Source organism: Semicossyphus pulcher, unplaced genomic scaffold (assembly GCF_022749685.1).
Source record: "Semicossyphus pulcher isolate SPU_LCO1_2020_fin unplaced genomic scaffold, fSemPul1.0.p SCAF_10, whole genome shotgun sequence".
Lineage (NCBI taxonomy): Eukaryota > Metazoa > Chordata > Actinopteri > Labriformes > Labridae > Semicossyphus > Semicossyphus pulcher.
In genome coordinates, this window is record NW_027211604.1 from 9201376 (window position 1) to 9229150 (window position 27775).

Sequence of the window (27775 nt, forward strand, 5' to 3'; positions counted from 1 at the left end):
AACAACACGTTTTCAGATTGGCTGGTTTGTGACATCACAAACCTAAGGAGCCAATCCCTTTAATGGATGGGGTGACGCTATGCATATCATTATGTGCAAGCCAGCTGTAACCGTCATCGTCATTTTCACAAACTCCCTACTGACTACTAACGTTAACGTTACTACTACTAATTGCTAAATTTCAAGCTAGCTAAGTTTCAACAAGTTGCCGCTAAACGATGGCAGAGACGTGTTTTGTTTTCAGCTGTAATTTTACGAAAGGAGAAACCTTATGCATAGTGGGCGGACACGACGCAGATTCAGGAATTTTTAATGACAATTAAAGAGAATGAGTTTAAATAGAATCAAGTGTTTCAATGATCATGTGACCTTCAAATAAACAAGCTATATTTGTTTTTCAAACTGCGTCGGTAAGCATATCAATAAAAGATACATCAATTTCACATCACCAACTAATTCCAAGGTTTTTCTGTTTTTAGGGAGTAAAATCCAGAATAAAAGTAAATCATGGCTTTATTTCAGAAATGTGTGACTCTGTTGTTTCACCACCTTTCATCTCTGAGGCGATAAAAGTCGATGTTTGACAGATGTGATTCCTTCACCCTTAATTGTGTCAGGAGCTCTGCTGCACCGATGACTTTCACTTCATCATTTATTGACTGACTGAGCTAACAACCTTCAGCAAATGTAATTTACTGCCGTCTTTGTAATCTTATCAGTTATTGTTTGTGTCACTGTAGTGAGGTGTGACTTATCAATGATTAATGTGCGCATCATTTTGGAGACTCGGTGGTAGGTAATGATTCACTAATTAATCATGTCTGTAAATCTAAGTAAAGATGGTGCCTCTTGGGATTCACTGAGTTGTAAGAGAACCATGGTGATGTCTGTCGGACCAAGAGGCAACCTACGGGGCCAAAACTGCAGTTCCTCAAGTGGCCACTAGAGGCAGGCTCCAAAAGTGAGCCGATCCCCATTAGGTCCCATAATAAAACGTCCAACATTACAGCAGAATTAAACATGTTCACAGACTGGTACAAACAAAAGTTTTGGTCTCTATAGCTAATTATTAATTTATGACAACTATACCCAAGGTGAAACTCAAACTGTAAAACCTAACAGTTTACCTTAATAACAAAAAAGTAACTGACTTTGAGAGTGGACAGCAGATAAAATCATTTATCACCTTTGAAATATTCCCCTAACAAGCTAAAACTAACATTTCACTTTGTGCTTCTTTTTTTATCCTTATCTCCCTGCTTGGATCTCTTAAACGTTTCTACAGCTAATCATTAACAGATCAGTGACGCTCGGCCTTTTTGATGCAGGAGCTATTTTTTTTTCATTCCATCAGGGTTTTAATGAAACTGTGGAAACTCCGACACATCGCTGGCAGCACAGCAGAGGAATGTACTCTGTTTCCATACAGGGGCATAACGGGGGCGACTGATAGCCAAAGACGTTGCCTTATGACTGGAGAGATGTTGGTGTTAATACTGTCGGCTGGTGAAAATGTGAATGGGGAAGCCGATGAAACACCTTCTCCTCCTTCAATAGCCTCAACTGTGCTGTTGAGCAAGTGCTCCAGTGTATACAGTAGAGGCCTGAGAACATTAAAGGCCATTTAAAGGTCATTTTAAAATGTAGTAACTCTTCTAAAAAAGTTTTGTCTCAAGAGGAAGGATGTTACACCCTTGAAAACTGAGGAACAGGAGAAGTACTTTTTTGAGCCATGATAGGAAAGTTATTGACCCAACATTTGAACCAAACAGACTCAACTACAGTTCAGAAGTTCAGACCTCACAAGTCCAGTAAGTGCAGTGGCCTTTCAGTGTGTTTATCAGGCCAGAACTAATGCTACGGTCAGCACAGTCAGTCAGGTAGGACACTGGTTAAGGAATCTGACTGAGGTAGTGGAAAAAGTTGTGTCAGGCTGCAGAGATCCAAGAACACATCAGCATCGTTTCAGCAAGTTCCCAAAATGTCTATATTCAAGTGACAAAGCCCTTTAGCATCTGTACTTAATATGGCAGGAGAAAAGCAGGAAGTCAGGTGACTGCGTCAGGAGGAGGCTGGTGGAAAACACGGGTCAACATAACATCATACTTTGTTTCCGGGATCCAATCCACAGTCAAGGTTGTTATTTTTAACCACATTGTTATTACTGTGAATGTGATGGTAAAGCTCCCCTCAGCTTATGAATTAAATTAAAATGTTTACACTCTTAATTTCTGTCCATTCCTTATGTTTATCTATACCGCTAATCCTGTTCAGGGTCACGCGGGGGGGCTGGAGCCAAGCCCAGTGACAGTGGGCGAGAGGCGGGGTTGCACCCTAGACCGATCGTCAGTCAATCACAGGGCTGACACATAGAGACGGACAACCTTTCACACTCACACCTGCGGGCAATTTTTTTTTAGAGTCACCAATTAACCAGCAGCCTGAGCACCCAGAGGAACCCATGCATGCACAGGGGAGAACAACCACACACTTCGTTTGAAGCGGGATTCAAACCTGGAACCTTCTAACTGTGAGGCGACAGCACTAACACCATGCAGCCCTTATTTTCTATCACTTATTTATTATTCTTTTTATTTATTATTTGCACATGCTTAAATAGTATAAATAGTAATATATCTCACAGGCATTATAAAATCCTCTTTATTGAGCTATTTAAATCTAAACATTGGGAAAAATTAACACATCACATTTGATGACTGTGTGAAAAATCTATGTAATTTCAACAAGGCATAGTTCCATAGGAATATTAATGCACACTACTAGACCTCCACTATCAATGACTGCACACTTTCACTGCACTTATATAATAGTGAAAGTATCGTCCTAATTTTGAATTAGTTCCATTTTAAAGTATAGTTTTCTTAACTTTATGTCGCTCTACATTATCGGACTGAAAGCTAATTTATTTAGGCGTATTTGTGACGGTTTTGGAAGGCAAAGAGAAACAATGTCGCCCTGCCTTTATTGGCATATCACCAGAAAAAGCTTCTGCGTGTTATTCGAGAGCGCATTAAAAGTTCATTAGGAGGATTTGTTGGAACTTGCAATGCTTGCATGTGGGAACCCAGTGAAAGACACTGTGGCACCATCAGTGACTCCTATGAGCCGTCTCATACGGCCTCATATAAAGACACATGTACAGTAGCATGCTAACTTTCTCTGTTAGCTCAGCAGGACTCTGATTAGGGGATGTTCTGTTTCTGTCTCAATAACTAAGAATGAACTGAACATATACAAACATTTAAGCAAACATAGATATTGTATAATGGATATAAAGTACAATTCAGCTCCAGTTTTCTCTTCAATGACACAAACAGTCCTCGAGGATTTAAGTCCTCTGCCTTTGAATTCATATCACAGATATTTTGACAACACTAATCCTCTCTTACAATATACATCTGTTCAAAGACGAGAGGGGAATACAACTTGAATTTGCTTTGTAGGCGTGTAGGCTTTGTAGGAAATGTCTAAGCTGAGGTAACGAATGACACCTCCCTTTCAAGACTTACAATGCTTGTGAATAAAACGAGGGGGGAGGAAAAGTGAGAGGAGTCATGGAGGGAGAGAAAAACAGACAATAGGTTTGAAGAGAAAACACAGGTTAAGGCACGGTGATGTCTGTAGACCTAAATAGGCCAAAGGGCGTTCTGTCACGTCGAGTATTTCATTCTGAATTACATTTAAACATCAAAACATCTGCTTCTACGTGTAAGCGTGCAGACTTTTATTGACAGCAGAAGCTTTGTTAATCTGCCTTTGTTTGTATGCAGCCGAGCGATGTCAGTCCAAGGTCATTCAGAGACGCCACAAAAGGCTGCAGTCAGTCAAGAACAGATCGCCTTCAGTGAAAAGGCTGTGAAGAGAGCAGCCTGACCCTGACCTGAGACCTGCTGAATTAGCTGCAGGACAAAGACAGTTATCAAGAGGTGCAGCGCAGGAATCAATGAGTTTTAATGAATCTCGATGTCCAGGTCGAAACGCCCCCTGGGTTTCTTCTGCGCTGCTCGAGTGAGGCAAAGATGGTGTAACAGTAATGCAGGTAAAGTGGCTGTTTTTGCAGCCCGAGAGGCAAATTATGCACCGGATGTCTGCAATCTTTTGCTTCACAGGGAGGAGTAGTTACGCTCGAGTGCTGTTTTTAAAGACTGTTCTCATGAAGCAGAGAGTCACTCTTGCAGCTGGAGACTGCAGGTTTTCAGACTCTCAATGATTAAGCATGAATGTCACATCAGCTACGATATATTTCACCTCCAGGCTGAAGTCAACATGAAGACTGCATTTGTGTGTGAATGACTCAGACAAGAATAAGGCTGATCCTGAGCCACAAAGGAGGTGCTGCTGCGGTTTGATTGTATGTCTCATTAGCTCTGTATGCGGCGGCACTGAATGACGAGAGGGTGACAGAGGCAGGTCACAGGAGTATCAGGTGTGAAAGTGTGTAATGTGAGTCAGGAAGCAGGTGTTTCCCCTCTGAACTGCTGGTTTGAGGCCAAATATTGAGATCTGAGAGGTGAAGCCGTCTTTCAAACACCACGAGAGGAGGACAAAGCTGTTAAAGCAGCGAGACAGGTTGAAAAGCTCCGAACTAAAGACCCTCTTCGCTCCTCAAAGCTCACCCTGGGGAGAAGCTGCCTTGGTTTAAACAGTCTTTCAGATTTCTCTGAGAAAACCTGTGAAAGGCTTCATTTTGATTTCAACACTTTGTGCTGCAGTCTATCACCTAATAAACCAACTGTGACCATCTTGCACCTTATTGTCTAAGAATAGCTGCTGCAGTGAAGCTGTGAAGTGCTTTAGACAGGAGGAGGAGGGGCTTCTTAGTTAAGGTGATGTGACCTTTTGTCTGTTTATGTATTCTGGAGTGGTTTTATAGACACAGAGTTACATATTCGACAATGATATTTAATAGTTTGTTAATTGTGTGCACATTTTTTCCCAAAATCCTGACTCGATTCAAACATTTACTGCAAAAGCTGAGGAAGATAAGTCACATTTTCATTCTTTCTTGTAATATTCTGCTCATAAAGCATGCAATGAAACAGTGGAGATGTAACTGAGGTTGAATCTATTTTGTATGTGTTAAGTTTAAAATTGATTAAACTTAAATTATTGAATAAATACCTCCACAAACTCCCAAATACTTAAAGGTATAATAAGTAGGATTTTTTTCTTGCATTTTGTCAACAACACATTCAAACTGGGCCCCTCATGCTGCGCTCTTCATCACCAGAAGCTCACTCTGTCGTGCGAGAACGCGCCCACCCCGCCAAGCTTACACCGACAGCATCACGGTTACCTTTGCGCTAGCATACTAACTGTTGCGCTAGAATGCTAACTGTTGTGCTAGAATGCTAACCGCTGGTTAGCTTGTCCTACCTGGTTTGAGGCACCTACCTGTCCAACAGAAAGAAGGCCAACTCTTGGTCGCTCTTTCGCCATGTTTGCAGGTCTGAATGGGGCCCAGTTGCTAATTTGAACCACTCCCACACTCACCTATGCGCTGTGATTGGCTCAGGGAACCACAACAGCGGCCCTCCTGAAAACGTCAAACAGAATAGATGCAGAGGGAAGGGTCTCACGAGGGTCTGCACACACACTCACCAACACACATGTATAGAGGCCCATAAGTGACGATAAATTTAAATAGATTTATATTATATTTTATTTTTCTCGGAAAATTATACTTTTAAGTACATTTGACTTTGCTCATGAGGGCCCTCTGCTGGCTGAAAGTAGTGACTACCTCAGGCAGAATCACATTTCTACCTCCCAATAAAAATGTCTCTTGGTAACAGATAATGCAGATTTGAATGCCTGTAAATACAAACTCTGCTGCGCAACATAAAACTAAAAAAGCAAGTTTTCATCAGAGGTTTCGGCCTTTCAAACTTCTGCTTTCATCACCAAAACTTCTGTATTTCATTTCCTCTGAAATTGTACAATCTTGAGTTAAACCATCATGTGACGTTTATTTTACAGGGTCACGGCGCTGTCACAAACATGCTCCTACAAGGCTCATGATTTATGATGTCAATAAAACTACATCTGAGGGACATCATGCCAGCAGACGAGTCATCCTGATCAAATAAAACTGAACTCGTGAGGGAATTTATGTCGTTTAGAGGCAAACAAGGCAAGTTACTTTTAAGGAGGTAAATTGAGTTTAAGGAATATTTCATTAAAGAGGGCATCGAGTCAAAGATTATAATAAACAGCATTTTCAGACACATTCCATTCGGGACAAAATGCATAAAAACACGTCACAGCTTAAGTGGTAAATAAGCAGGAATTTTATCTGATCAGTGTCGCTGCTGAGCCTCTTCTCTGTCTTATTAGATACACTATAAAACCTTTACTGTGCAGCACATGACATACAGGTCTAACGCTCAGATGCATGTAATAACCAGGGCATCATTTATCACATATGGCAGCGTGCAACAAACCCTGACCCCGCAGGTTCACACATAAACTAACCCCTTTAAAAGGTGTGAGCGTTCATCTAATCATGATTTAATGTGTCCTCTCCGCTCATACAGGCCCTTCAGATGCTAACTGCTGCAGTCTCCCGGCACAGCCCAGCTTGTTAATCCAGATTTAAACAGGTCAGTGGAGCAGGAACAACACACACAGCAAGATGTAGATTTTATCAGGGTGTAGCTGACTTGTCGGTGACGCTTCATGGCTCTGCTGGGATTAGAAAGTTATCGTTTCTCATTTTCAGACTGCGTGTGGCTAGACGAAGAAGTCAAATGTTTATCTAGAGTCCACATGGGCAGATTTAAGAGTTTTAAAAACATTAAAAGGATATTTAGATCCGGCTCAGTGGAAGTCTAAACATGTAGAGCGTGGATGGAAATGTACAAGCTGTGGAGAAAGGGCCGTCACGTGTGTATTTTTTATTTCCCCTAGATGTTTAATGTGCTTTAAAACATTTTTCTTTTACCACTTCAGGTGATGCAGATTTGTGTTTTTTCTCCTTATTTTTACAGCATTAAAACGCTTTAAGATGGAAAAACTAGTGAGAAATTAACATATTTTTCCCCCCTCAATCCTGTAAGAGACGTTAACTCATAGTTTTAATCTAGACTTCAGCTTAGTTTTTACAGTGCTTCAAACATGCAGGCCTCCAGGTGGATCAACTGTTTCAGCCACATTAGGACGGTTTAGGTTCACAGTTAAAACTAATGAGAGCAACATCAAAGGTAAGTGTATGCTTTAAGTGTTTTACAGCTAGAAAGCGGTCACATACACTCCAACACGCCTCACTAAATGTTTAATGAGGATGTTTAAACAGGAGTCTCCATCGCCTCCGAGAGCTGTTTGTGAATTATTACAACATTAGAGAGATAAACTTAGTGAAAGTGAATTTAATTGGGCAATAAGGAATTGTAGCTCAACAAGAGGAGGCGGGAAACAAGCAGCGAGGCTTGTAACTGTCTTTATCAATCTGGGTCTATGAGAGGTTGGCTCCCTCTGCGGGTGAGCAAACGGTACTGCAGCATACAAGTTCAGGACTTAACGGAGCATTATGATATATTAAATTATATATAATATGAAGAAACACAGACTGCAACACATGTTCAGATCCTTGTTTTGTTTTTTATTATTGGAATGCTTTACCTCAGTAACGTGACAACGAGCCAACACAGTGCAAGCGCCGCATCGCACCAAACACAGACTCCTTCAAACATCGTTTCCTCGAGCTTCACGTCTCATATGTACAACTGGGGTCACTTCTACACACTCACACGTCCAACTTACTTTCACAATCCAGCACCACACATACTTTAACTGTACACAACCGTCCCCATGAACACTTAAGGCACGCACACATACACTATTTATATTTATAACACAGCACGCTGATGTGCGGAGCTTAAGACAGCAGTAACGTCGGATAATTCGATGCTCGACAAGAGACTCAACAAAAGCCAAGTCAAGAGGAAACAGCTACAGTATAAGCTCACAGACGAATGGTTTTTCTTTACATGACCTGTGGTTGCTTTTTAGCATTTAGCGTGACGATATTCAGAATAGCGGTGTTCAGTAGCTGAACCATGTGGCTACTTTTGAATGCTAAAAATATACAGTAACTACAGCAAGGAGAGATGTCAGGTCACAGGGTGGGAGGTGCCAGGTGAGAGTCGACTACAGGTGTAAGAGGAAGAGAAATAAAGAGGAGGTGAGAAACAGAATAAGGAGAAAATACTGTAGATTATTTAGGAGGGAGAGGGAGAGAGAGCCTGCGCTGGTCAGAGTTTAGTGTCAGACTGAGTAATCGGATGTTTTAGTGTGAAATAGAGACGTAGAAAGAGACAGCTGTATCTCCCAAATCCTTCTGTATGTTTATAACAAATAACTTTTTGATTAGCAATTTGAGCTAAAAGCAAGAAGACAGGTTCTTGCATGTGACAACCACTTTTTACTACATGACTGAATTCATTATGATGGCCTCAGTAGAGTGTGTTTAAACATGTTTTTCTATAAAAATATGTCCTTTAACAGATATAAGGACACAGTCAAGAAGCACAATTTTAAAAGCTGGCAGTTGAGCATTACAAAATATTTCAAATGTGCACTTATTTTTAAGTCGCAGCAGATTTATCTGGATGCAAATTCTGTAAATTCAATATAAATACAATGTAAATACACTTGCTGGATGTGTGAGAAGCTTTGCACATAAGCAGCAGAGTTTGCCGTGTTCGATAGACATACGTAGATTATCAGATTGAACAGTTTAACATCACTAATATGTTTGATTACATGATACTTACTCATTTAATACATCGTCTACTCTAAAGCTGATGCTAAAAACGTGCGTGCAGCGAAAACCAACATCAGGTTTGAACAGTTAGTGATCTGTTGTGTGTGTGGCGTTGACTGGTCTCCAGATGTACACTGATCTAGTTCATATTCATTAACAGGTTCAAAAGACTTCCTAGTGTTTGCACACTGTGTTCAAAAGTGAAAATTTTAGTAGAATAAGTGCTCCTTGTTTTTGTCCTTGTATGAACTTCTACACATAAAGAACGACTGTATGCGTCCGTGTGAATTATTTGCTTCACATGACTACACTCAGCAGCAGCTCCTCTGCAGCAGTGGTTCCCATCCTGATTGACTAACCGTCAATTAAAGTAAGCATTTTAAAACCGAAGAATCTTTTAGCTTTCAGATTGTTTCAATTTTAGGATTTGATAAGAGGTAGAAGTGTGCAGAATTCCACAAGAGAAAACAAAAACAGAATTTTGTGTAACAGACAATTTGTTTCCCTTCTTGTCCCTTAAATAATCTGTGACACCTTGTTGGGCCTTGACCCTGGTGTTGGGAACCACTGCTCTGTAGCATACTGGTCGGACCATAGACTGTATAAAAAGATGGACGACATGAAAGCTCCCTGAAAGTGAAGCCAGAACGTTTGGAGCGCCCCCTGCTGACTGGCTGCAGTATGGGTCATAAAGCCCGCCTCCTCCATGTTAACAGATGGGACATGAGTCAAACTATAAATCAAAATACAAGTCAAATACATGTTTCTCAAACATGGTTCTGTCATTATAGTTGGTTATTATGCTGAATTACATCCTAGTGTTCATTTTTCTGACAGGTTTGTTTTTAATTAGTTATTTGATGCTGTAAAAAGGATGATTGACAGCTCTGTTGACAAATACAGCTCCTGCAGCCGATCTGTTCCAGACTAGCAGAGTAGAGGAGGAACGGTGAGAGGAGACGCAACTAAAACAATCACTACAGTCATTGAAGTTTACATATCTGTGAACGTCTGCTTCAGACTAACACGGTAAGTTAAGTGAGTGTTTTGGTTAGACGAAGTGGCTACCGCGGCTCCACCTGCCGATCTCTACTGTGCAGCTCTGGCTCCAAATGACGTCACCATCGCAAGATGTCAGCGCCCGTCACAGGGGCTATTTTGGCTTCAATTTCGTACAATGAGAGCAGATGGAGACGCGTTGTCCATCTATATATACAGTCATTGGGTCAGACTTGTAACATTGTACAATGTTAGATAATGTTCTGCCTACTGTGAGTGTCTTGTGCCCTGAACGACTCATGTGTTGATAGAGACGCAGCACAGCTAACTGTGTGAGGGTATCAAACAAAACATGGAGGAAGGAGGAAGATAGTGTTTTGTTCTGTATCTCCGTGTTTGAGGTGAAAGAGGTAAACACACATTGTATCTTTGACTTTAACTTCACATGATTTCAGAATATCTGATTATGATTCAGAGTAGTAGAGCTGATAAATCCTTTAGCATTAGAGCGATCACAGTGTCTATGTTTTTAGTGAGGTCTCTCTCCCTCTTCAGCACCTCTCCACTCACGAATTTGATCCCACACACCTCATGGGCCCACTCACATCAGTGTGCCTCCTCCCCCCTATGAGTGAGCCCTTCCTCCTCCAGATACCAGGGACATGTCTCCCCCGCAACAGGTGAGACATGCCTCTGGGTAAAATGTGCTGTTCGGCCACTCGCCCTCAAACCAGCGACGCCCGTCTCTCCTCCGGCGTCTCCTCCAGTATCTGAAGCAGCAGGTCGCTGAGGGGCTTGGCGATGGAGCGGTAACCTGTGGACGTCAGGTGGAGGAAGTCAAACATGTCCTGTTGGATTATTGTCCCGTCAGAGTGGACAAAATTTCCGCTCACATCCAGGAACTGAGCCTGGCCAAGGCGCGGCAGCCAGGAGCGCAGGTAACCGTTTACTGCAGCGTTCTTCTCCCTCAGCGGGTTGGGACGCTCCCCTCGAGGCAACAAACCCTGAAGACAGCAGAAATATTACTGACTCATTTAGAAAGGACAATAGTGTTGAGAAGAAATCCTTGATCTTAAGTACTTAAGTTGATTGTTTCTTTATTGAAACATCCTTGAGGGTAAAAGAGCCTTTTTTATGTTTCAATATCACATATGTTTTGTTATATAGAATTCCTGCAATAAAAAAATAGCTATAATATTAAGCAAATTTTAAACCAAGTCAAATGTGCTGTTTAAAACAACGAGGTGGGACAAGAGACCCACAGCTCTACTTACCAGGACTACGATCTTTGCCTTGGGGAGGCGGGAGGTGAGCAGCTGGGCAACAGCGAGAATTCCTCCTGCAACTTGCTCTGCTGTATGTTCATAATTGTTGGTTCCTACCCACAGCACTACCACCTGGACAAGCAAGACCACAGATAGAGACCAAGTTCACTCCCAATATATACACTTAAACCTCCAGAGCTGGGACAAAAGCATCATATACAGAAACAACTTTCTGTCACTTGTTATGCGAGAATAAGTTCTTCTAATGAGTTGATATCTGGATAATGGTTGAACAGTGTCCTCTATGACAACCACACACCATCAAACTGCCTGCTCATGCAACATCCAGCAAGATAAGGAGGTCGGCGACAGTGAAATTAATGATTTTGCAAAAGCATCAAACTGTAGGTGTGAGCTCTGTGCGTGTCAGAGAGCCATCGTGTGTGCTAGGGATGGGCGGATCGATTCTGTGTTATGGATACTTAAAAATTTTAATAATAATATTATATTTAAAAAAAACATGGGTAGCTGCATCACTTCATAACAGTTCGGTTCATTTCGTTAACGAAAATAATGCAGAAAAATGTTCGTCAACGATCTATTTCCCATGACAAAGACGAGACGTTGACGAGCTTAAAATAGATTGCTGATAATAAAAACTCTGACGAGACGTTTTGTTTTCATTAAGGAGACATGACAGGACTAAAATGTTAGTGGTGGGCTGTCGGACATTCAAAATGCATATTTTGCCCCCACTGTGTGTCTAATCTGTCTGTCAAAGTACAAGCAATGCATTCCTGTAAATGGTCAGTACTGGTGAGTACTGGTCAGTACTCAGTATCGTATCGAATTAAAAAACTTTGGTATCGCCCATCCCTATCGTGCACATGTTTTGGGCGTTTTAAAGAAAGCATTTGTTATATGTTTATGCATGTTATGTTATGTTATATGAGTTTTTTCTGCACCTGAAAGTAAAAGAAATATTTATGCGAGATGTTGGTAAAATGATTTTGCCCTCCAAACTGTCTGTCTTTCTCTAAAGATCTCATCTTTATCAAAGGTTCATCTGTCTCACCTTGGGACGGATGTTCTCCAGCTCTCCGTTCTGCAGCCTCCACAGCACGTTACAGGTGGTGTCCCCTCCAATGCCAAAGTTGAGAGCATGAAGAGGAGAGAATAACTCCCTCCAGACCTGCAGACAGGAAGCAATAATGTTATTGTCAAATGTATTTTCCTTTGATGTATATATTTCTCTCTCATATTGTTAGTGTATATTTACAGTGTAATTATTATTCCAGTGCAATACCTACATAACCTGCTTCTGTAACACAATCATCTCTCATTTTTGAAGCGATCAAGTCCATCCATTTATCCATCTGTCTATATTAATGCTCCTGCCATGTGAGCAGTAAAATCACCAGGTGAATAAAAGGTAAAAGTTGTCTCACCTCATACTGCTGCATTAGCTGAACCATAGAATCCCCCACAAAAAGCACGTCAGGCTCTGCATCCTTACACTCCAGCACAAATCGTGTGTGCTGCAAAAATACAAAGCCGCGTCACAACAACGCTTGTGATCCATAATAGTGAGAGATAGCGGAGATAAATGAAAAAATGTCATTCACAAAAAACAATACACTTCAATCCATTCCATTTAAGTAATTTTAGTCTGCATTAACACCTTTGTGTTATGAGTTTTTTAGCTGTGGGATTACACTCGTTAGCCTCTCTAGTCAAACAAAATCCTCCAAGCTCATCAGAGGACAAGACACAGAGAGGCTGTCTCAGTCCTATTAGCTTTAGAGGATTAACCTTACATAGCTCTACGAGGAGGTGCCACGAGACGAGCTAGATAAAGTAGTACTTTGAAAGAAATACAAGCCTTGGGAATTAATGATTGAAATGTATAAGCAGGACATTTTCTGAGTTAGATCACATCCTCTTTCTAATATAAAATCTGTTTTAAATGATCATTTTACAGTCATGAACATCATGAGTAGGTATTATGAGTGATATAAAGCTTCCATTTCTATGACATACGAGATTAAAGTGGGAATAATATTAGTAAAACAGAGTCACAGAGGGATGTCATCCTTTGTTTAGTTATTAAGCACCAAGAGCTGTATATAGAGGCACCTAATGTAAAACATTTAAAACAAAGAATATGATAACAAACCACTAAAATATTCTACTGAAGATGGATTTAGTAATAATAGATAATTCAAAACATCCTTTTTAGAGTTGTCATGTTTGTGTTAACATGATTTAAAATGGTATGTGATTGATGTTATGGCCCAATTATAAGACAACCCCTCCAGATGGTAAAATGCATGAACAAATCTGGTATTTTATTCATGATACAAAAAGATTTTTAAAACAATTCCCACTCAAATTTGAAATGCCACCAACCTGTGACATCCACCGTCCATCTCCTTGCACATCCTCTACAATCTGAGCCACTGCAGCCGGGTTCAGTTCATCACCACTCATCCTACAGGAGACATCACGTCTTATTCACAATAAAACCAACCAATAGATAGATAGCTATACAGAGACAACAACGTGAGAGTAAAACATCACGCAACATCATGCTATTTTAGGGTGGTGCTACTGTATACATTAAGGAGGAAAGCATCAGCACCAGCTAGCAGAAACCATTGCTGTGATGCAGGAGCTTAACATACAGCAGCAGACAGACTGGCCTAATACGGATGTAGGCTACTTTCCCTTTCAAAGAGGGCGCTTATGGATCACAGAGCAGATTGCATTAAACCCGCTGGGTAACAGTTTATCTGACGTTAGCTTGTTTGCTAGCTATATAGCAGGCTAGCCTGCTAATGACTGGAGACTGTTATGGCTGCATCTCGGATACTTGACGTTTGACACGCCCGTCGTAAATATGAACATTTACAGAAACTACTGCGTTATAAATTTACAACACAAACTACCTGGCAGGGTGTCGGCCGTCACTTCTCAGTTCCCTCAACTACAGTGTTGCTGTTTTTTGCCCCAACTTTACCTCACTGCTGGCGGGTAGTCAGGGCGGGTGATGCTCGCTAGCAACCGTTAGCTGACTCTAGCTAGACGAGACAACAAAAGGTGTGTCAAGAAGGCAAACTGCAGAGACTCTATAACGAAGAGAGTGCCGTTATGTTACCAGCAGCTGTAACACAGAGGGCACTGCAGTGAGCTACGCATTAATTTTGATTTTTTTTTACCAAGGGATTTGTCTATCAGGCGACAATTCCTTACTGGTTGCATATATTTATTGACTTAAAGTATTATCATAGTCATACCTAACCCTATAAATTCACCTGTAACATAAGCGTGAACAGTGCTACACTCCGTGAATTGTAGAGTTTGTTGAGTAAGGCTGACGCATAGATTGTTAGTGCTCTTACCTTAAAGGTTGAACGCAGGGCAAGAAAAGCCCTGTATCCCTTGTCCCGCAATGAATCATGGGTGGGTTGATGGTTAGAATAAAGTTGGTGTTTCACAACGGTTTCCCTAACAACGAATTCCTTCTCCGTTGTACTAGATACTTTCGATGGTGTCAGACAACAGCTACGGAGGAATATACCTTTGAGTGTGTTAGATGACGTACAGAAACGCCGACATCTTTGATGACCGATGTACAGTAATCTGATCTCTCACTTCCAATCACGGCCCATCTTGATTCATCCAGGCCCATCTCTGATCCGAGCCCGCTCTGCGTCTCATCGCAATGCATCATGGTCACGTTAGATCAAATGCTGCATTCCAGTACTGTTGGAAACACATCATACTGTTGGACATAATCTTCTTCCTATTTCTTATGTGATGACATCATTGACTATAAAAAATATGTAGGTACACTGGTTACAAAATAAAACAGTAACATGTGTTGACATTTTCACTGAATAATGAATGCTTTAAAAGAAAAAACACCAGAAATCACACAGGTCAAAAATCTACCTTACATTATGTTAGTGAAATTGTTTCATTGCTGTATTTGAGCTACATTTATTGACATTTGTTTTCTTTGTGGCCAAAAACAGCTTGTCTGCCACTTGATGCTTTATTTAATTGGCATGAATTAAGTGGAATGAACTTTTTACCAGACTTCTCCGTTAGCGAGACTTGGTTACAGACAACAACAGAGAGCATAAGGTAAAGTAGCATGGCTGCCACAGTGTTGTCAGACACTTATTATAACGATCCAAGCCTGTCAGTAGCAAAAACAAGCGCTTTTAGCGGCTGTATACTGGCATATGCCCGGTGCCCTGTTTAGTTACATTACATCCCATTTCGCGGCTGCTGGCCGGTGCTCCCTCCCTGAATACTGGATCAATTTCAATAATTGTTGATTCCACTAGTCACTTACACACAAACACATGGGAAAATAGGGTCTAGGTTGAAAAATCCTGAAGTTATCCTTTAAGTTGAAATTCTTAAAGCCTCCATTTTGAATGACTTGTGTTTTCCTGTTGTAAACAATTGCATACAATGCCGACACGTTGTAATGTCCATTGATGTTTAATAAAATCAAATTTGAATGGAAGACAATTCTCTCCTTGCCATCATTTTGGCTCTGAAAGTATATGAGGAAATTTGTTTAATACTAGTATCCTGAGATGATTGTGATAATTGCCCAAACAGCCATTTTCCTGCTGTACATGCGCAGGTTATGATGAAGTTTCCTTTTAAGCCTAATTCTGCTCCGCCCATCAGAAACTGCTAAACATACCTTCACCACCAAAGCCTCGTTCCCACAGTCTGCCCTGTGGAGCTGTTATGACTCCTCTGTTTACCTAACTTACAATAAAGTGACTTTTAAGCAGCATATTTGATACCATGTATCAGAAGATTCTTCTGTTTGTCCTCCTGGGAGCATTTGCAGTGCCAGGTGAGTTTGACTAACCTGCTTGTTCCCTTAAAGCAAAAGTACTTTAACAGTAACACTCTGTTATGTAATCATGCACTTGATACAGGTTTGCTTTTGTTCTTTTAACTGTCTTTTCTACTTACAAAAAATGTTTACTACTTTTAGATCTTGCAAAACTATTTTGTTTCCAACTGAAGTAATTTTTATGTAATGTCATGTAATTATTTTTGTTACCATGAACCTTTTATCCTACTATTGTACTTATTGCGCATTTTGCTCCTTCACTCCCTTTTAACTGCTCAATCTACTAAAGCTGGTATGGACTGTTATTTTAATATTATAAGGTTATGATAAGAGAAATGTACACTAGGATCAGCACAAATGAAGACGTTCTCTTTGATTTCTTGCAACAACAAAAAAAACAGCTTTCTTGGTTTTTACAAGAGATTGTAAATTGAACTTGCCAGCGCCGGGTTGTCTCAGCTGGGTGTGTTTGTCATGAGGGACTCTGTGATATTTTTCCACCCCTTTGCAGAGGTGGGAAACCATAAAAAATTACATACCGATGTATATTAGTGCAAAAGCAATGCATAAACAACATAGTTCCTATTGCAGTTCAGAAATGTACAATATCTCCCTCCATATCTTGAACGGATTAATTGTTCTACCATAAAATCATCATCACATTGTCCTGAAATAAAAATCCGTCAGGCTCTTGTTCACACTGGAAATCTGTTTAAATGCCATTTGTGGCTTTTTTAAATGTTAAAAGGTTTTGATAACGACATGTTATAAAGTCTCAGTCTTCCTGTAAATGCAGGAATTTTATGTAACACATGTGTGTCCAAATAAAAAAATTTACCCTGATCAAGGCTGATGGGTGCTATTTGGCAAACACACGTTGTCCAGTTAACTCTCTGCTCTGAACTCTACTGACCCACACAATCATTAACCAGCGACAAAAGGAGAGCAAAGAGCGGAGTGTGTGATGTGAGTTACTGTTTTTGTTTCTCCAGGAATTCGACAGGTCACAGGTATATCTGTTTTCACTGCGGCTGAGGTGGAAGCAGTCAACGGGACGGATGTGAAACTGAAGTGCATCTTCAGCTCCAGTTATCCTGTGTCTCTTTCGACTGTAGTAGTGTCCTGGTCCTTCCGACCTTTGCATTCAGCACGTGAGGAGTCGGTGTGTGTATTAATGTTGTTTTAGATTAATTTATACAGCCCTGCATAAGAACTTTAAATCTATATATTTCTGAAAATTAAACTGTGAAGTGTGTGTGTTTCAGGTGTTCCACTACCAGATGAGGCCATATCCTCCCAGTGCAGGCCCTTTTAGAAAGCGGGTGGTGTGGTCGGGGGATGTTTTGAATAAAGACGGCTCCATCACCCTGCAGCAGGTGTCTCCGGCCTTTCAGGGCACCTACAGCTGCACTGTTAAAAACATACCAGACGTGCACGGAAGAGATGGAGAGGTCGTCCTCAGAGTCGTCAACAAGACTTTGAGTAGGATCATTTTACTAATCCCTGAAGAGGCTTTGATTCTAACAAAACCCTGACTCAGTGTGGAGCCCTATTTTGCCACTTGTATTTACCAATGATGGCCATTCACTTCGCATTAACTTGCAACTTTTTAACTGTGCAAGGTGACGACAGGGTTGCTAATAGCTCTAATAGTTTCGATGACTGTCAGGCAGAAGTTGGGATTTGACTGTCACCCTAGTAGGCCCTCAGTTTAATGTTAGGATGCTCCTGAACTGTGACACAACTGAAAATAACTCTCTCTTCTTCTCTTTTCCTTTGCAGGGTTCGACCAATTGCTTCTGTTTGACTGGATGGGTGTTTAAAGGGTGTTGTATTGTTACTTGTTATCTCGGTCAAAGTGCCATTATACGACCTATTACAACTAGAAACAAAGCGTTTGTACAATGTTTAGTTTAATCAGATGTAGAGGATCTATAAATCTTCATGTAGAACATTGGTAAGCATGCGTTGTTCAGTGGTCACTTTTACTTTTGAATAAATAGTCTGAAGAAATCTGTGTGGTTTCCTTTTTCTGACTCTTGTTTTTAAGCTTTTAAGCTCGAGTCAGTGTTTTTTATTTTAACTTGCTCTGTTGTTAGGTGGTGCTGTGGTCATTTATCTCTTCAGGAACTTTCTGCTTGAGACTCGAGGAACAGGCAGGTGATCAATGTCATCCTTCAGAGCGCTGTGACAGACCGCACTCTGGTTAGGACTATTCACTTGCTAGGATGTATTACTACTAAGATGTTTTATTATCTATAGAAAAGTATTCCTGTATGATGTTCACTTGCAATTTCCACTGTCTGAAATACATTTTCTGGAGTGTTAATGTTGACATGTCAGATCATACGTTGTGAACTGATCACAAAAGACATGTTTTCAGTGTGCAATGGTTAATTAAGCCCAAATTACATGAAACAGCACTGCCAAAAATAATATCTCTCTCCACTCACAAATAGTAGTATTAGTAAAAGAAAGACGTTTTCACATTTGTAAGCTGTAAGGGGAAGTTTCTCTCTGCAGCTGCTGACATAATCATACATAGACTCTGTATTTTTAAATGTGGGAGAAGGAAGTTGTTTTGGTGTTGAAGCACTTTTAGAATTCAGAATCAATCATCATGAACTGACAGCAACTAAATAATAAAAAATGAAGATATCTGTTAAGAGTCTGTATTTAAATTTAAGGATTTTTTATCCTATAAGCCTTCTTTTGTTGATAATAATAAGCAGGAGAATCAATTTCATGCTGCCTTCACACAAAACAAACCTTTTTATACACCTTTTTATCCCTCGCATGCCACAGCACTTGAACACAACACCCACTGTTGTTGGCATTTAGCCTTGAACGAACACTGTCTGATGTGTGAGTCGATACTGAAGCCACAAGATGGAACCAGTCAGCAGAAAACATCATAATTCAAAGTTTAACCTGACTCAGCTTGAAACCACGAACTGTAAGTTCATGTTTGTGAGAGCTGAATGAAACAGCGGAGGTGTTGAGCAGCAGGTATCGGGGCTGAGCTAACAGGTTATGCAAGAAGTGAGGCAGTAAACGCGCCGCCCATCAGGTGTGTTAGCAGGTTGACTCACATTTTCACCAGCGGAGCGTAGATTCACTCAGAAAGGCTCTTTTTCTTCGACGGTCTCCGACATTTGTGTTCATGTCTCCGTCCAATAAATGTTCATGAAGGGACTTTTTTTTACAGAGGACTTTACCCGCCGGAGTTGAGGCAGTTTAAATGTTTTATCCTCCCATGTATCAGATATGGCTTCTTCTTCTCCTGGGAGGGCTGCGAGGTGAGTTCAAAACAACTTCCTGGAGAAAGGTGGCGACTTAAATATGTCGCAAAAACACTGTTGAAGTGTATTTTTAGGGTGGACAGCGAAACTATGCAGGACACCGAGACACATTTCAAAGTCTATAGAAAGTTTTTTACTCGGCCTAGACCGACCTCACACGAAGACGCTCGGTAGTTGGCAGTTAAACCTACTGATGAAAGCCTACGGAGTGTCAGCCTCACACATTACAATATACTATTATTTGTATGTAATTTACGCATATGTCTGTCACAGGCTGTGTTGTAGTGAGGCCGTGGAAACCCATGTTACAGTATATTTGGCTATAACGTTATATATCTTTCGTGTCAGACTTCCTTGCACTTCTGTGAAATAAATGTAAAATAAATCATACAAAATGTAACTGCGACAGAGCATTTAGAATACAAGAACTTACATTTTACACTTTTTACACAGCTGGAAAGCTCAGTGAACCACTAACAGGGACTTGAAAAGGGGCAGGTGATTTATTGATGATTTATTTATTGATATTGGTGATCTACACTAACATCTAACTATTTCTCAGTCTAGAGCAGAAATCAGTTTTAGTAGTCTTAATTTCCCTAATAAAACTTAAATCACAGCTGTATACGTGATTAACTGAATGAATATTAATTATCAGGTTGTGTGAACCTTAATGCACCTTTTATTATCACCATTTGGAGGTTAAAGGTCACATAAGGCAACAGCTTGAATTCCAAAACACTGCAAAGGTATGTCCTCTGTGACATGGGGGAAGTTGAAGACCTTGAAGGCATGCATTTTGACAAAACAAGAATACAAGTCTACAGTCTGTGCACTCTATGTAATCTATGTAAAATACTGTGTAGTTTCATCTCCACCTCTGACAGTCTAGACATTGTGTGCTTCATCAAACTGCCCCCCCACTTGTGATGGTCATGGAAATTTTGTGAGAGAGCAGTTGTTCGATGTGTACATTTCCTCGTGTTAACAAGTAAACAAAATATTCAATGGTGTATTTGTTCAGAATTAGACAGAATCTGTTGAGTGGCAAAAGTAATAATATTACAGTAAATTCAGCGCTCTGATAACTACTGTAGTAGCAATATGATGTAATGCTTTGTAACTTGAGGGCATGAATTACTGATATGGACAATTCAAAAGAACGCACACCTCACAAATCCAGATGTGCTAATTGTTTTCACTGATTGGACTGTTGGAGATGCTAAAACAAGGGCTGACATTCAATGCAAACAGAAGTGTTATTCAGTATAAATACAACAGGTCCATATTCTACAGAAATGATTGTATTAGGATAGAGCAATAGAGTTGCCTTTGATTAAAACATAACAGCCTCATACTGATGTGTCGACATCAGATTTAGCAGCCTTCTGGTTGTGAATATGGAGGAGCTGTTGGGACAGGCACGCTGAAACTACCCCGTGTGGTGGGCTGGGTCACATTGGGGATTCTTGATTTCTATACTGAATAGTGGAAAATTACTTTCAGGCTACATTACGCTCTCAGATGAATCTATGACTTCTACATTTAAAGTTGAAGCCGGTCAGTCCTAGAGTATAAGAGTGCTCCCTGAGATGTCTGAATGTTATTTTAATTTCAAGGCTGAATGACTGATACACAGCCCGATGGCGTCACAATGCAGAGATAATGTGTTGTAAGCTTTGTAGCACGAATAATGATTCACAATGTTCCCAGGCTCTCTCCAGAGATGCCGATATAATGAAAGAGCATTACCTGCACTATCACCTGCAAATCCTGGGAGAGCGGTGGTTTTAATCATTCACGTTTTAACTGGAGAGTGGAAAAAGTAATCGCACAGTTAAATTAACGATGTAACAACAAAATACAACATTCACACATGTCATCATTGATATATAAGTGGACAATAATACTGAATGTATTCTTAATATTTTACTTCCTGTTTTGATTGTGCTTACACGACATTCCTTTATACATACCTGATAAAGTAGTTTGCAGTTAAACAAGCTCATACAAGTTTTATGGCATTAATTCAGTTTTATTGCTCAAGCTGTGTTTGGCAAACACTGAGCTGTGTCACTGCAAGGATAATCCATTACTGTGCCAGTCTACTGTACAGGAGCTGAATTTATCCAGAGGTATTGGAGGAACCTGTACTTGCTTAAGGGAACACTTCGCTAAAATAATCACAAAACCACACCCTTGTAATTTAGCTTCATGGTCTGCAAACAAATGTTGTAAACTCCTGGCAGTCTTTAGTTCTTGACAAACAGAAACATTGAGACTTTATTTCCTTCTGTGACGTCACACAGGATGAAAACGAAGAGAAAAATCTTTTGCTGTGGTTGGTCCTGGTTTTAAGTTTTCAGTCTGCAGGAAACGATGAAAGGAAGTGAAAATGAAAAGCTAAACGACTTCTCAGGAATTAGACCAAGAAAGCCAACCTATATGGAAACTGCTGATAATTTAAGTTTCTAGTAGCAGCTGTTCATGTGACTAAAGTAGTCATTTAATAATAACATCAACTGAAGAAGAAGTGCAAAGTAGATCAGTTCATACATCTACAAATTATTACACTTGAAAGGAAAATGGAAAACAGACTCCCATTGGCTGACACCTGAACTTGTGAAGTGCCACTTAGGATTATTGTAATGACTTTTCTTATAATATATTGCCTAATGTCACTATGTAGATCTTAAGGTTTGGTTAATTTTTAAGTCTATGTCCTTTTACGACAAAGCACACTAGGCTCTCTGTGCAGAAACACTGACCCTGTCCGACTAAATACTTTCATGCTGTTAAGATAAGTCATCATTTTATTTCATCTCTGCCGGTTCAGGATTACAGAACATTTTTGGCTTCTTCTGTCGTTTATTAGCAGGAATGTTTTAATCCTCAGGACGGGTCTGCAGGTCTGCTCATCCCTGAGGCTGGCAGTGCGGTGCAGATTTAGCTCTGCATACTGTACCATACCTAACCACAGTGTCAAGTTAAACATGACAGAAATGAATCCTCGGGTCAATAATTAGATGTATTATTGAATACATGACAAATTAACAAAACATCCAAACCTGTTCCTTTTAAAGGCGGTGTCCATCTGACCCTCTGTACTTGTGCACACATGCAATCATTAACCCAGAGTAGGCGTAGCAGCTAATGCAACATTTGAATTATTTGCTCTATGGTTTGCTTCACTGAAGTGAAGTCACGTAGAAGAGTCTTGTCTTATACTTTCAAGCATGGCTGTAGAACAGAGAGTCACAGTTTAAAGCTTCCAACAAGCACAGCAGAGATCTGAGGCAGATGTCAAGTACGTCTCTTCTTTTAGGTTTGTTGCAATCAGCTCTACTCCGCTTTCTATTGAATTGCTCTGAAATTGAGGAATGACTGAAGTCACCTGTGCAGTTTGAAGTATATCTTGTGTTCTGTGAACGAGTCAGGTGGTGGAGGTGTGTGTTTAAAGTAATGTTGATGAGTACTCATGGCTGTCTTTATTCCAGGGGTGCAACGGGTCAGTGGAATAGTAATTTACACTCCGAATGAGGTGGAAGCGGCCAACGGGACGAATGTGAAGCTGAAGTGCACCTTCACAACCACTCAGCCCGTGTCGCTTCAGTCCGTCACCGTGTCCTGGAACTTCAGGCCCATAAATGCAGCATCGGATGAGTCGGTGCGTAGAAACTCTTTTTTTTATGAAAATGCCTTGAATGTGTCTTATTTATATTTAAATGTCATTATTTAATCCAGTCAAGTTTTTTATAGAGCTATCCCAGCTGTCACTGGGCGAGAGGCAGGGTACACCCTGAACTGATCGCCAGTCAATCACAGGGCTGACACACAGACACTGACAACCTTTTCACACTCCGGGAGGGAACCCAGGCATGCAGAGGGAGAACATGAAAACTCCACGCAGAATGGCCCTCTTTATCCGAACTGGGATTCAAACTAGAAACCTTCTAGCTGTGAGGCGACAGCACATTAAACATGAGGTCATTGTCACTCAAATGCTGGTAACATACATGGCGACAGAACACCTCATTCGGCTTAAGACTAATACTTTAATGGCTTTTAAACATGTACACTGCAGGATATAAGATGTGGATCAGCAGCAGCAGCCTGTGGTTTCAAAATGTTAAATCACCAGCGGGAGGCGACTCCACTGGTTGCATAAAGAAGTCTAATTGTATGAAACTAAGAGGGAAAATTAACCTACTTTCGACTTGTTTTTTCCCCTCGTAAGAAATGTCCTAATGAGTTTTTGGCCTTAATAGCCAGTTTCAATTCATCTTTAATACAGCATGATGTTTATTTTGTAAATAATGGTCCCATTTAGAGTAAAATGCCTAAGAACGTGGCTACTTGTGATTGACAAATTGTAACCATGACGACCTGTCAACCAGAATAGAAAGAGACATAGCAATGCATATCCACCTTAACAAAAATATTCACTTCTGGTTCCAAAAAAAACAAGATCTTGACTTCAAAAGTACTGAACAGGATTCTTCAAAAGTTCACACGTCACCATGGCTACATCCACTTCTATCATAAACTCTATGATGCTGAACCTACTAGTTGAAAATATGAGACTAGTTTTGCTTAGGAAATGTTTCCCATGCTTACATTTTTTTCATTCTTGCTTGATTGTGTTTGTGTGTCAGGTGTTTTACTACCAGGAGGTACCTTACCCTCCTCAGCAAGGGCGTTTTAAAGGCCATGCAGTGTGGTCAGGAGATGTTTTGAGAAAGGATGCCTCCATCACCCTGCATGAGGTGCCTCCGACCTTTAATGGCACCTTCATCTGTCAGGTGCGCAACCGTCCAGATGTGCACGGCAGTAATGGAGAGATCGTCTTCAGAGTCGTCAACAAAGGTCAGACTGGCAGCACTGCATGTTTGGAAGACTAAAATGTAAAACAGTGAAAGAAAATTAAAAAAACGTTGCAGGTGCTTTTTTTTTTTTTTCCTTTTAAAAGAGATGTGTCCGAAGAGGTTAAAGAAGCTGAAGGCTTGTACAGGAGACAAATTATAACTAAGCTAACGTAATTTAGAAAAATATCATAACAAAAAAATATTACCATAAACCAAATGGGGTAAGATAATCCTTTATTGATTCCAAGAGGGGACATTTGGGATATTACAAAAGCTACGAAACAATAAACATTTATGAAACTTCATAGTTTGCTGATGATCACTCCAATGAGTTGACACTTTCTTGCTACTCTTGCCTGTTTCTCTTTTATATTAAGTATTAGAATGTGTAGGTCATTATAAGCTAATAAAATGTTGGTATCTTAAAAAACAGAAAGGAAAAGAACATTTACAAACTACTGAAAGATCATAAATGTAAATAAGAAAAATGAAGGGTCCAAGAATAGATCCTTGTGGTACACCACAAGTTGAATGAACTGTACTGAAAGCACAGAAAAATGCTCTTTCCTTCATGTAACTAGTTACCCCCCATTAGTGTATCACCTGGGAAATCATAGCCTTTCAGTTTCGCTTGCAAAATATATCATGACTTATGGTCGTAAATGCTTCAGAGAGATCTAAGAGAACTAAGTAAGATCTACAAGGTGCAACCAGCAGAATTTTTAGTATGTATTTTAAAAGTGGTACTTTATTTGCCCTTGTTGAAAAGCTCCTGCTGCATTAGTCCGGCCTCTCAACAGGGGGGTCAGGGATCAGGGTCTTGCTCAAAAGAACAAGGTGAACACTTGTGGCATGAAGTGAAGGAGAGAATGTCTAAACACTGGGACACTGTTTCACTTTTGTTTCATTTCACTGGCGTAGAATGAGCTCTCGGCAGAGGTACTTGCAGACGTGCAAATACGTCACATCCTGTTGTTTGGCGGAAAAACCTGCCAAAGTGCTTTACAAAAAAATCAGCCCACAGGCTGTTAGAGGAAATGGAGGAAGTTGGGGAAGGTCACAATTTATGAATTCCTCTACTGTCCCTTCACACATTGGCAATAAAAAATGATATCTGATTGATGAATATATGTAAAATCTTACATATAGCCCCTTTAAATATTAAACATTAAACTTATATGTACATGCTAAATCTCTATTTTCTTCCTCTAAATTTCCCAACAGGCAGCATTCAGATTTCACCCACTGTTATCAGTAATTTTGGCTTTTGTTGTTTTCAGTTTCGCTATCTGAGATCGGCATGCTGGCAGCTGGAGTGGGAGGAGCATGTGCTGTCATCCTGATCATCCTCGGTATCTTTATGGCGGTGAGGTTTTGCAGGAAAAAGCGCATGGAAAATGACATTGAGATGCATCCACAGGAGCAGGAGCGGGAGCGGGAGCGAGAGTGGAAGGACCCGACCGTGTGGTGAGGGCCAGACAGCTGGAGCTCCTCTGCTCCTCTTCTTCTTGGGACTGGTGTGGAGTCTGATTGGCTGTTTGGTTCCACTCTGCTGGAAAAGACAAATGAAAGTTGAGGGTGGGAAGGCCTCTTTCGCCTCCATGTTTGCTCCTCCAATGTGAACCTCAGATATTACTGTATTTTATTTACTTCAGTATTAGAGATATAATGTACCACACCTGCAATTTGTTGTAATCCAAATCTTTATAGACCTTTTTATGTTTTTACCAAATCTTGTCAATGATTGTAATTCTTAACTTAGTTTATTGAGAGTTTTTTAAGGTAAAGTAGGAGATGTAAATATGGAGGGAATTTCTAAGTAAATGCTGTTCTTCAGATTCAGTCTTTAATTCACAGCAGCTGCAACAATTAGGCTTTTTATATCTAACAGAATCATCTGTAAAACATGTAATTGATTATATCCATAAAAAAAGAGCACCTTATACACGATACCGCTGCTGTGAATTGAGTCGTATCCTCTCTATTGCTTTCTACTGAGGGTTTGACTTTTAACGCTATGGAAGATAAGAGCAGATCATGTTATTCTGGGCGATATCTTCCCTGGTCTTTGTGGGCAGCAGCTGCTGCTTCACAGTTTGTTTCGCCATGAGTTTTGAAAACAGGTGAAGAATCTTACAAACAGAGAGAACTTCAACCTGGAGAACCGTGAACTGGTGGTGAAACGCTCACGAACTGATGTGTTGGTCGTCTCTGTCCGTTGGAGGAAGCAGTAGATAAATTCTCTGTGGTACTCTGGCTGGGTTTATTTCAAGCTGAGGATTCTGGGTATTGTATTCTCTCTCTGTGATTTTGGGAATGGACGTTGGCCAAAGTAAACCAGTGTGGGCCTTTTGTTAATTTGCTACCAAGCGGCCAGATATCCATAAGAAGCCTGTCTCACTTTTTACGTGTGTGTGTGTGTGTTTGTTCTGCGGGGGGGTTTCGTCAGTTCACCTGAAGAGGCCGTTCATCTGACAGTTTTGACGAAGGAGAAAGAAGCTGAAAGTTCAGATGATGAAGAGTCTGAACCCAGCAGTGGAGATGATGAGGAAGAGGATGGCCTCGAAGAGGATGATGATGACGATGACGACGATGATGAGGACGACGACGACGATGACGACGATGGCGGTGATGAGGATGGTGGTATCATGGACGCACTTGGCTGATGAGAATCGGCATTGCATGGAATAGAATAGTATTGCACTCCTTATTACACCGTCATTATCACTTCTCAAAAGCATGTCTACATTACCCACAATTCAATTTGACGCCAACATAGATTCTGGTGTTATGCTAGTAGCTAACCTCCAGCCGCTAGCCTTAAGCAGAGAGGAGATGAGCCCACAGAGATCTGCTACTGTAAGCTAACTTCTTTTTACTCAACAGCCAAGATATATATATTTTATATTCAGACTTGTAGTCTTCACCCCAAAGTGATGCTGACTTGAGTGACATCACTTAAGGCAATTTATCAGATTCACACAGTCCCCTCTTTAGCCTTTAAATGTACCTTTTTCCCTTTATGTTTTTGTGCGTTTTATGGATGTGGATCGATGGATGCGATTCTTGTTTGTTGTGCATGACCACTGTAACTTATTATTGCTAATTTGACTGGATTTCCATGCAGCTGCTGCTGGAAATATATTGCCTTTAGAACAATGTTGGGAAAACTCATTTTCATGCTGAGTATAAGGACTAAAGATTGGTTGAGAGAGTGGAGCCAGTTTAACTTGGCTCATTTTGAAAAGCACCACATACCAGCAGACAGTGTGTGTTATTTTTTAGATTAAACGTTTTAAGCAACGGCCGACCGTGTGCTTAATGCTTAGAAATCTTAAAGTTTTTATATTCCACAAAGTTCACAGTGAGATTTTTGAGCGATAATCAAAGCATGGTGTTTACTACAATGGCAACGTTGCACAAGTGATTATGTATATAGTGTAAGATAAGCTGACCTTTACACTTTTTTAACTCCACTCCTGAAATGTTGTCTCGTGTATATCTACTAAACAACTGTGGAATAAAGAATTGTTTTTGAAATTATTCAGCAGCATTCAGCGTGTTTTGATATACATGTTCTGGGTGTGGGAACGGGTCAGCTGTTGAGGTGAACAGATTGAGTAGGTGAGTGTGAAATACCAGCCACTCCTGTATGTGTCACACACAACAAT

General features: G+C 40.5%; 3 protein-coding genes across 4 annotated transcripts; 2 read left to right on the plus strand and 1 right to left on the minus strand.

Annotated features, from left to right (window-relative positions):
* Positions 1 to 7600: 7600 nt before the first annotated feature.
* On the minus strand, positions 7601 to 14504 carry pafah1b2 (platelet-activating factor acetylhydrolase 1b, catalytic subunit 2). 2 transcript variants are annotated; one of them, XM_069677372.1, is made up of 6 exons: positions 14451 to 14504; positions 13459 to 13540; positions 12498 to 12587; positions 12125 to 12241; positions 11059 to 11181; positions 7601 to 10788 (listed from the first exon to the last, which is right to left on the minus strand). In XM_069677372.1, exons 2-6 carry the CDS (start codon positions 13537 to 13539, stop codon positions 10510 to 10512), a joined length of 690 nt encoding a protein of 229 aa, XP_069533473.1. In that variant the 5' UTR covers position 13540; positions 14451 to 14504; the 3' UTR covers positions 7601 to 10509. The 2 variants fall into 2 exon arrangements, with proteins under 2 accessions (XP_069533473.1, XP_069533467.1); XM_069677366.1 differs by lacking the exon at positions 14451 to 14504 and adding an exon at positions 13998 to 14166.
* Positions 14505 to 15882: 1378 nt separating this feature from the next.
* Positions 15883 to 17760, plus strand: LOC138600247 (myelin protein zero-like protein 2). Its single transcript, XM_069671701.1, has 4 exons — positions 15883 to 15934; positions 16930 to 17099; positions 17203 to 17419; positions 17720 to 17760. Exons 1-4 carry the CDS (start codon positions 15883 to 15885, stop codon positions 17758 to 17760), a joined length of 480 nt encoding a protein of 159 aa, XP_069527802.1.
* A 1232-nt stretch (positions 17761 to 18992) lies between these two features.
* On the plus strand, positions 18993 to 27624 carry LOC138594059 (myelin protein zero-like protein 2). The gene is made up of 5 exons (XM_069665155.1): positions 18993 to 19236; positions 22737 to 22906; positions 23895 to 24105; positions 25385 to 25571; positions 26554 to 27624. Exons 1-5 carry the CDS (start codon positions 19179 to 19181, stop codon positions 26768 to 26770), a joined length of 843 nt encoding a protein of 280 aa, XP_069521256.1. The 5' UTR covers positions 18993 to 19178; the 3' UTR covers positions 26771 to 27624.
* The last annotated feature ends 151 nt before the right edge of the window (positions 27625 to 27775 follow it).

Coding starts and splice junctions, on each gene's coding strand:
- pafah1b2 (XM_069677372.1), bottom strand. CDS start 13,539: ATGAGTGGTGATGAACTGAACCCGGCTGCAGTGGCTCAGATTGTAGAG. Junction 12,242..12,497: donor AGCTAATGCAGCAGTATGAG/GTGAGACAACTT, acceptor TCCTGTCTGCAG/GTCTGGAGGGAGTTATTCTC. Junction 11,182..12,124: donor TGGAGAACATCCGTCCCAAG/GTGAGACAGATG, acceptor TTGCTTGTCCAG/GTGGTAGTGCTGTGGGTAGG.
- LOC138600247 (XM_069671701.1), top strand. CDS start 15,883: ATGTATCAGAAGATTCTTCTGTTTGTCCTCCTGGGAGCATTTGCAGTG. Junction 15,935..16,929: donor GGGAGCATTTGCAGTGCCAG/GTGAGTTTGACT, acceptor TTGTTTCTCCAG/GAATTCGACAGGTCACAGGT. Junction 17,420..17,719: donor AGTCGTCAACAAGACTTTGA/GTAGGATCATTT, acceptor TTTCCTTTGCAG/GGTTCGACCAATTGCTTCTG.
- LOC138594059 (XM_069665155.1), top strand. CDS start 19,179: ATGTTTTATCCTCCCATGTATCAGATATGGCTTCTTCTTCTCCTGGGA. Junction 24,106..25,384: donor CTTCAGAGTCGTCAACAAAG/GTCAGACTGGCA, acceptor TGTTGTTTTCAG/TTTCGCTATCTGAGATCGGC. Junction 25,572..26,553: donor TGGAAGGACCCGACCGTGTG/GTGAGGGCCAGA, acceptor GGGTTTCGTCAG/TTCACCTGAAGAGGCCGTTC.